The sequence below is a fragment of the Eptatretus burgeri genome, chromosome 4, assembly GCF_056783735.1.
Source record: "Eptatretus burgeri isolate ZD-2024b chromosome 4, Ebu_testis_v1, whole genome shotgun sequence".
Classification (NCBI taxonomy): domain Eukaryota; kingdom Metazoa; phylum Chordata; class Myxini; order Myxiniformes; family Myxinidae; genus Eptatretus; species Eptatretus burgeri.
The window spans coordinates 11,665,710-11,675,369 of NC_140964.1; the positions used below are offsets into that span (position 1 = coordinate 11,665,710).

Consider the following 9,660-nt stretch of genomic DNA (forward strand, 5'->3'; position numbering starts at 1 on the left):
CATGTCTGGCATTGAGGACCTCCATCCATTGTTGGGAGAGCAGAAGCAGCATATCCAAGGTAGAGTGACCTGGTCTGAAACCAAATTGATGATTGGAAATCAAGCCATTGGGGAAGAGGAAGGATTTAATGTGAAGCGATGATGGATTCCATAACCTTGCTGATGATTGGGAGAAGGCTGATTGGTCTGTAGATGCAGGGATCTGTTTTTTGCACCTTTTTATGCAGGGCAGTAATGTTTGCTGATTTCCAAGCAGATGGCATATGACCTTGAGCAAATGAGGGTGAATAGAACAGAGAGAGGGTGAGCAAGAGCAGAAGAGCAAGTTTTTACGACATGTGGGCTGATGCCGTCTGGACCGGTTGCAGAATGTGAGTCGAGGTTTGACAGCAAGCTCTCCTTGTCAGGAGAAAAGGACACAGAGTCCAGGGACAGTTGGGTGCTACTGGGTAAGGTGGGTAGAGAAAGCAATGGGTTTTGGACACAAGATTTAGCTGCAAACACTGAGTTTAGGCATTCAGCCTTTTCACGTGCGGTATCAGCAGTGCGGCCATTTGCGGTAAAGGAGGGAATGGAGGGGGAACATACACCAGAAACAGAATTGATTAGACACCACCAGGATTTTGAGGAGGGAGAGAGGTTTGAGAGTTCAGACGAGATTAGAAAGATGTTGTTTTCTGGCTCTCCTCAGGGTAGATACACACTTGTTCCGAGCTTTATGGAAGGAACTGAGATTACCCTCAGTTGGGTTTGCTTTCTATGAGGTGAAGGCAAGTTGTTTCAGCACAACTACCTCACCACAAGCTTCAGTGAACCAAGGGTGGGAGGAAGGGTAGGACAACTGAAGATGAGAGGGGATAAATCTGTGCATGAGGGAGAGCAAGTTTCTTTGAAAGAATTTCCCAGGATGGGTTGATGTTGGAGAAAGTAGTGATAGGAGACCAGTCCATAAGTTTGATGGCTGCTTGGAGACCCTGCCAGTCGGCTTTCGTGAAATGCCAGACTTGACGGCGGTGAGGTGGTTCTCTGATAAGAGCCAGAGAGATGTCCACTTTGACAAGGACGTGGTCAGAATAACCGATTGGAGCGGTGGAAGAGCAGCAGATATTGTCAGGGAAATTTGTCAAAATCAGATCCAGAAGAGATGGAGTACCATTGGTTGAGATCCGGGTCAGGAAGTTGACCGATTGAGTCAGTCCCAATGAGTCGCAGAAAGCTTTTGCTGAAGTGCCATGACAGGTGAGAGAGGTACCCACACCTAGCCAACTGGCATGCCGCAGTTACGATTGGTGTACCATATCCCTGTGTGTCATAAGAGGCGACCAGGGTTGGCGTTAGGAAGGGCATCCGGCCATAAAACATTGGCCCAAGAAGGGAATCATGATGGCATGGAGCCCGTAGAAAGCTAACCCCTGCTCAGCAGGGAAAAATGGCTGTAAAAAAGCTGTTTTTATATTTCCTTAATATAATTCCTGGACCAGTGTGTGCTTGTTTGTGTGTGTGTTTGTTTGTCACACTACTCCTACAGTCCTGGGCCAATTACATATCGACTTGTTACATTGGATCATCATGACCACAATTAGTGTGTCGAGGTGTTTTTATCTTTGCCGGTGGTCTTGGGGGAGGGGTGGGGGATGCAAATTTTCAATGTGTCGTGTCGCGCCGCTCCAGTTGGGAGAGGGTATTACAAATCCCCACCTGACACGGTACATTATTCCTGTCCCCACGTTTTTGAGTGCAGTGAGAGGTATTTTGGAGATTTATTTTGAATTAAGATAATAACATAACCTTGTTGTTTTGCACCTATGCATTTACAATAAAATACAAGGAACTAGAAGGGCACTCGGTGGAGCGCATACCTCCACCACGTAACGCCTGATCCACGTGAACATATCGGGCCCAATACATTTTTGAAATATCATGCTATACAACACTATAGCGGTTTTAGCCTGATCTCTCAATGGTGAAGAATCACTTTAAATTTTAAATAATTCTCGTATCCATATCTGGATCCTGATCTTCACCAAAATCGAATCAATTCGTCCTTGCCACACACCCAACCTGTGCACCATGTTTCATCCAAATCCGTCCAAGACATTTTGAGATATCGTGCTATGTATCGGTTTTGCACGGTCTCTTAATGGTGAAGAATCACTTTAAAAATATCAGATCCGGATTCGGATCTTCACCAAAATCTAATCGCTTTGCCCTTGTCGCACACCCAACCTGCCCAGAAAATTTCATCCGAATCCGTGCACAACTTTTTGAGATATCCTGCAAACAATCCGACAAACAAACAGAAAGTAGTGAAAACATAACCTCGTTCACCTTCAGTGGCGGAGTTAATTACAAGGAACTTCAACGCAGGAGGAGATCTTGCAGTTTTCCGTCCATCCGAGAGATGAAACACCACGATTGCAGTTTATATCGCTGCTTGGGATTCCAATCCAGGCTAGACAGCTCAGAAGTGAGTGTGCATACCTCTCAGCTCTGTGCCATCAGCCCATATCCCCACACCCCATTAAAAAGAATAAATGAACATATAAAAAAGGTATTTTTTGTAAGGCCACCTTTTCTTGCCAGGCTAATTGCCACCCACAGACCCTTCGATTCACATCCTCCGAACGTTTGGAAGTCTTAAAATAAAATCACTCACTGTCTCGTTTACCTGCTACTGGTTAATTATTTTAGCATATTTTATGTTACTCTGTGTTGACCAAGTCGAACAATTATATACAATCGCAGTAACGTTTCGTAAACTAAATGTGGAGACTGCTTGTCATTCTTGGAACACGTAATGTCATTAAATATATTGATTGGGACATCAATTTAGGGTTCTGTCTGACAACGTCTGTTGTTACCTCCATCACCGATGATGGACAGAGCTTATGTTTTCACCCCTGTCTGTCTGTCTGTCTGTCTGTGAGCAGGATATCTCAAAAGGGTATGGACTGATTCAGATAAAACTTGGTGGTAAGGTTGGTTATGTAACAAGGACGAAATGATTAGATTTTGGTGAAGAACCGAATCCAAATCAAGTTACTATAATTTTAAAAATATTTTTTTAAGTGATTCTTTGATCACCATTGAGAGATGGGGCCAAAAGCGATATGTGACGTGATATTTCAAAAAGTTGTGTACAAATTATGACAAAACTTGGTGGATGAGTTGGTTAGATGACAAGAACAAGCTGATTAGATTTTGGTTCAAGTCTGGGTCCAGATCCGGCTGATCAGTGAGATACAAAACATAAACTGTTCTGCATGGCAGAGGTATGTACCGAATGCCGGTCTAGTTGGTGGATGTATTCAAGATCCCGAAGTGTCTTTCTTTTGCAAAAGTAGGCCGTTATGTGTCAGCACATTGGCTAAATTCCAAATTCCCGTAGAGGGTTAAACTACTGGGAAGGCAAAAGCTCATCACCCAGTGTATCCTTTGGCATGACACTGCTTCAGTAACATCGATGTCTTTAAAAGGGTGATGACTCCATTGGATAAGAGTGGTGACGATACTAAAAAGCTATGTTAATGTATGTTTGATTGTAAACTGTGACGTCACAATTAAAATGTACAACATTTACCCAAACAAAAAGGGCACGCCGGCAATAATAACAATATTACACTGATTTCACATCAGTGCACACACGAAAGGTAAATCTGACGTGGGACCCACGGTGATCGGGTACCAGGTGACCCGTATCGAGTGGTGCCCTAATATCTGTGCAAACAGGCATGCAGTCCGAGGTAATGCGTGCCACGGTACAACCACCTGCTCCAAAGGCTTCGTGTTACGCACATACAGGCAGCGCAGGAATTACGGAACGAGTCCTTTGTATCCAGCCAACTGTGCAATTCAGTGCACTCTGCAGCTGCCTTTCCTAACAGGGACTTTAACCATCTCATTTTCTTACAACTTCCAGTCCAATCTGCCAAACAGCACTTAGTGTTTGTTTAGAAATCTTGAAAACTCCTAAATCCTTTGCCCACCTTTGTGAGCTGCATCACCATGAACACACAGGCTCACAATATGTCACCCTTTTCTTGTCCATTTCCAACAAAGAGGCTTGAAAATTGAGTAGATTCACAAGTTTGTATCGCCGACACTTGCTGCCTTGTGCTTGGGCAGCTACTTGGGTTGGAAAACACTCCCAGTTGGCTTGACGAATGGTGCTATGCCATTGTACACGTCAGATCACAGCAAGGGCTGATTCATTTGACTCCGTGGAGCAGACAAAAAAAAAAAGACCTTCTTTGACTGTGTACGGTGGTGGAACACGAAAAGTCAGTTTTGTGAAGCTCAGGGTTCAGAGTTGGAGACAGCATGCGGGTAGCAGGCCCTCTGCTTGCCTCCACGGCCATTCTTCACGCAGCATGCAGGCTGATCATGCTGCAACATTCCTCTCACCCATCCGTGGGGGCCCACAGCAGAGGAAGGTTTCCGTCCAAAACAAACAGCCCTCCAGGGTGCGCGCAGGCAAATAGTTTCCTCTTGGCCATGAATGGGCCTGATTGGGAAGGCTTGTACATTTAGAGCTGTCAGTGAGCAGGAATCATGAGGCTTTCCAAGGGAAGGCCTGAGTAAAAGACGCTGGCTTGGATGCTCACTCAAAAAAGACCCACACATGATCTTTGGCACAGACATCGCAACAAGACCCTGATGTGGTCTGTCAATGTAATATCATTCTCACCACTTCCATTTGTTTCTTTTTTTTTTTTTTCATCATAAACTTCATTAAAGGTCTTCTTCTCCTTTCGGCTAGCTCCCGTTAGGGGTCGCCACAGCGGATCAACCGTCTCCATTTCGCTCTATCCTCCACATCTTCCATTGACACTCCAACCACCCGCATGTCCGCCCTCACCGTATCCATGAACCTCTTCTTTGGCCTTCCTCTTCTCCTCCTGCCTGGCGGCTCCATCTTCAACATCCTTCTCCTGATATACTCTGTTTCCCTCCTGTGCACATGTCCAAACCATCTCAATCTCGCCTCTCTCACTTTGTCTCCAAACCGTCCTACCTGCGCTGTCCCTCTAATATACTCATTTCTTATCCTATCCATCCTCATCACTCCCAACGAGAATCGCAGCATCTTTAACTCTGCCACCTCCAGCTCCGCTTCCTATCTTTTTGTTAGTGCCACCGCCTCCAAACCATACAACATAGCTGGTCTCACTACCGTCTTATATCCTTTCCCCTTCACTCTTGCAGCTACCCTTCTGTCACAAATCACTCCTGCAACTCTTCTCCAACCACTCCATCCTGCCTGCACTCTCTTTTTCACTTCTCTCCCACACTCTCCGTTACTTTGGACAGTTGATCCCAAGTATTTAAACCCATTTATAAACTTCATTAAAGGTAAGGATTGAAAATACAAACCAATTTTATTGCAGTTTATCGAAGTAAAAAAACATTTACGTCAAGAATACATGAAGTTCTGTCAAAACTATTAACATTTGAATCAGTTTATCCTTTTGCAATAATCTTTCGGAAAAATAGATCACCGAATAATTTCAGTTTCAGAAGAAAAAAAAAATCGCAAAACTGTTTGTAAATATCGGTCAACAAAAGTCGGCCGGTGGAGCCTCGCTCCCTCGGCTGGGAGGGGGAGAAGCTTGGACTGTGCCAGTGTTTATGACGTCACTACACAGCCAGAGCTTGGACTGAACATTAAAAAACAACAAAATGAGGTTGCACTGCTCACTCGTTCTTCATCTAATTGATTTATTTATCTACTCGCAGAATGCAAGTTCAATACACCAATACATATGCACATACATGAATTGGGCGATCCTTGGGGTTGTTAAAATGGTTATCTATATATTAATACTGAAGGACCAATTTTGTGCTCCACCGAGCGGTCGCGTCACGTTTTTCTCGGTTCTGTGACCTGGACTGAAAGAAACTTCGTACCTGTAAGAGTGCATCGCACATAGTGGCAATCGTCAACTTTCAACTCTGAAGCAGAATAAACACTTTTCGTTGAGACGGGGGGGGGCGGGGGATGAAGAGACGGGGGCGGGGAGTGAAGAGGCGGGGAGCAAGGTAAGCAAACTTTTCGGCGGAGGTAAGCAAATTGAAAGTGGGAAATGGGGGGGGGGAAATGGGGCGGGGGATGAGTGGGCGGGGGCTGGGGTGAATTAGGCAGGGTTGAGTGTGAGGGGGTGTACAGGGGCGGGGGCAGGGGCCCGGGGGCAAGTGGGGCGGGGAATTAAGATACGGGGGGCGGGGAGTGAAGAGGTGGTGGCGAGGCCAGGGTAATTAAATTTTTGGGTGGGGGTAAGCAAATTGAAGGTGGGAGGCGGGAGGAATGGGGCAGGGGCAGGGGATGAGTAGGCGGGGGCAAGCACGCCCTGTCCAGTCCATGTCCCTCGAGTGTGGGTGAGCTGGTTGAATGAACGGAATCCATCTGTGATGGGGTTTCGGCTAGTCTATATTATAAAGCAGGAGTGCCTGTCCATCTGTCTGTCCCTGAACTACTCTCTCAGTATTGGGCCTAACCCCGCCAAACCTTCTTTGGAATGTGTTGTGGTCCCAAGGGATGTCCTAAGTTAGGTAGAAGGTTTCATAAATCCTTCAGTGCAATTATGATTTTGAGTTTTGATCCACACAAAACTGCTACCGATCCAGAAGTAACGTCAGAATGGAGTTTCTCTTTGTTTACTTCACGAGTGTTTGTCACTTGTATTTTGTTACATTAATGGTGTATTTGTGATTGAAATTAAAATGTAGAGAGATTGAGTTTGGAGGAGAATCAGGAAATGATGTGAGGCTCTCCACCGGTCACACTCACGGATTCGCCATTGACATCATTGAAATACTTTGTTTACCTCACAAGTGTTTGTAATGTTGTATTTTGTTATATTAATGGTATAGTATTAATTTGTGATCGGAATCATGCTGTTTGGAGTGAAAATATAGAGTGATTGAGTTTAAAGCAGAATGAGGAAATTACGTGAGGGTTTCCATCCGTGACATTTGCGGATTCGGCATTTCTACTTTCGCCATTGTGACGTCGTATAAATATTACCCACCTTACTTCTGTTGGGGTCAGCTGCAGTTAGTTTTTTTATTGCCCAAGTCCTTCACTAACTGGCTGCTAGCCCCCTCCCGTACAGAGCGCCGGTACCTCTGCGAGTCTAATATGTAAAGCTGTTTATAACCACTGACTCACTCACTGATAAATGTTTGGTTCCTTCTAGGTATGGTAGAAAGCTGAAATTTCGCATACTGCTGCAATTGGAAACCAGCATCCTAGGAGAAATTGCAAAACGGTCAGAAAATTTCCATAAACAAAATTATCCGCAAATGAAAGTTGGCCGGTGAAGCCTCGGTCTGCTCACTGTGGGTCAAGTGACATAATACAATGGATTTTATATTGGAACTCGTTACCTGGCAACACTAGTACATGCCTCTTCTCCCTCTTATTTTATAACTTCTTCCATATTTACATTAAAAAGTAGATGGGCACTCAATAGAGCTCATACCTCCACCACACAATGCCTGATCCATGAGAACATATCGGGCCCAATACATTTTTGAAATATCATGCCATACAGTACGATATCATATTTGGCCCTATCTCTCAATGGTGAAGAATCACTTCAAAAATTATTGGATCTAGATCCGGATTCGGATCTTCACCAAAAGTGAATCAATTCTTCCTTGTGTGACCCAACATGTCCACCAAATTTCATCCGATCCGTCCACAACTTTTTGAGATATCGTGCTACATATCGTTTTTGACCCGATCTCTCAATGGTAAAGAATCACATTAAAATTTGTAGTAGTCCTATCTGGATCCAGATCTTCAGAAAAATCTAATAAGTTCGTCCTTGTCACACACTGAACCTGTCCACTAAATTTCATCTGAATCCATCCACAACTTTTTGAGATATCCTGCACACAAACAAACAAACACACAGACAAGCAAACAAACGAACAAACAGGCAGAGAGGGGTGAAAACATAACCTCCTTCACCTTCAGTGGCAGAGGTAATTACGAAAGCTCTAAACTTTTAAGTGAAGCTGTACTAATTCTTGATTTACTTCATTTAATATAGAAAGTTCTTTCAAACCACTCACTCATTCACCGACTTACTCACTGATATAAATGTTTCCTTCTTTCTAGGTGGGCTGGAAAGCTGAAATTCCGTATACTGCCTCAACTTGAAGTCACTATACCAGGTAAAATCACAAAACAGTCGGAAAATGGCCAGGATCGAAAACATTCGGAGAAAAAAAGTCAGCTGGTGTCGAATCGCTTTGCTCATGATGAGTCACATGACATGACCCAAGACAATAGAGCTTACAATCAAAGGTCTGTCTGTCTTCTACTGTCTCCTCTCTGGTCTCGCCCCCCCACCCCCTCCCTGCTGTGTCTGCGATTTGTCCCACCATATTTCCGCAGGGCGCTCAAGGTCCTCCAACAACCCCCTTCTGGTAAAACTACCAAAATCACGAATCACTGCTCACCTTCACTCTTTCATTCCTCTTTTTTTTCCTGCCTTTAGAGTAAACTCAATCACTCTGTTCAATCCCATCCTTCCCTACAGGTCTTCAAAACAGCTGTTCACCACCACCTCTTATCGTCCCTCATCCCAAGCCACGATCTTTTTTACCCCCGTTAATCCACCCCAAACCCATCTCCTTCAAATTGCCTGCCTTCCTGCCTGAAAGTCCCTGCAATGTCCATCTTGTGCACCCCGTGTTCCCCGCCCCATCCCTCTCCCTTCCACAGATCTCCTAATGTCTGTTCCCCACTCTTTTGTCCTTCCCACTCCTGCCCCTCTTGTCTCATGCCCCCTCCCCCCCCCTTGCTGTGCGTTGTGTGTTAGCTCTCATATGAGCCTTGGCAAGGTATACAAAAAAAAGAAGTGATTGTTGGGCAATGCTAACATACGCCTCTTCTGCCTTTTATTTTATAACCTTTGCCGTATTGACATTAAAAATTAAAATAGTTGTTAATTTTAAAATAAAGAGTTATTCTAATCACTAATTCTTGAATTATTTGAGTTATTTAGTTGCTTACAGAATGCAAACACAATCCACCTCATCAAATATATAATGCTTATATTTATTATGCTTGCACATCAGATGCACCACTTATACAGTACGTATATGTATATGTATGTGTATATATATATATATATATATATATATATATATATATATATATATATATATATATATATATATATATATATATATATATTTTGGCACGCCCCTTTTTTGTTCCACCATCAGATTTTTGTTACTGCATGAAATGAAACAAGCTTTGACATATATAGTAATGATATTATTGTTTTCCTTAAGAGGCCCCTCAAAATTCGTTTTGATGATTATGGTAGTTAAACAGTTCATGTTCTCCATTTGCAAAATGGGAGGAATTATTGCACAAAAAAGAAATAAAAATGTTTCCCATTTTTTAGAGGACCACTAAGATGAGTTCGGTTCATAGAATCACGCTCCATTTGGGGAGAAAACAGTTGAGTTCATACCTGACGAATTTGCACTTTCCATGTGCCGTAGTATCTTCACAAAACCATGACTTTCTGACTAAGTACAAAGTATTTCTTTGCTTTTTTTTATTCATGGTTGCCGTTTTGAAATTTTCATCAACCGATACCTGCTCCCCAGCCAGACCAACTGCCAACAAAGTATCGC

The 9,660-nt window shown here is 43.7% G+C and overlaps 1 protein-coding gene across 2 annotated transcripts in view; it reads left to right on the plus strand.

Moving 5' to 3' along the window:
- LOC147027483 (alpha-catulin-like) overlaps positions 1–9,009 on the plus strand; it is a 129,498-nt gene extending 120,489 nt beyond the window's left edge. Inside the window, exons 19-21 of one of the 2 annotated variants that reach the window (XM_085876943.1) lie at positions 8,126–8,181; positions 8,405–8,436; positions 8,550–9,009. In XM_085876943.1, coding sequence (XP_085733069.1) covers positions 8,126–8,167 — 42 coding nt within the window. In that variant the 3' untranslated portion in view covers positions 8,168–8,181; positions 8,405–8,436; positions 8,550–9,009. The remainder of the gene's footprint in view (positions 1–8,125; positions 8,182–8,404; positions 8,437–8,549) is intronic. The other variant, XM_085876946.1, reaches the window with a different exon arrangement.
- The last annotated feature ends 651 nt before the right edge of the window (positions 9,010–9,660 follow it).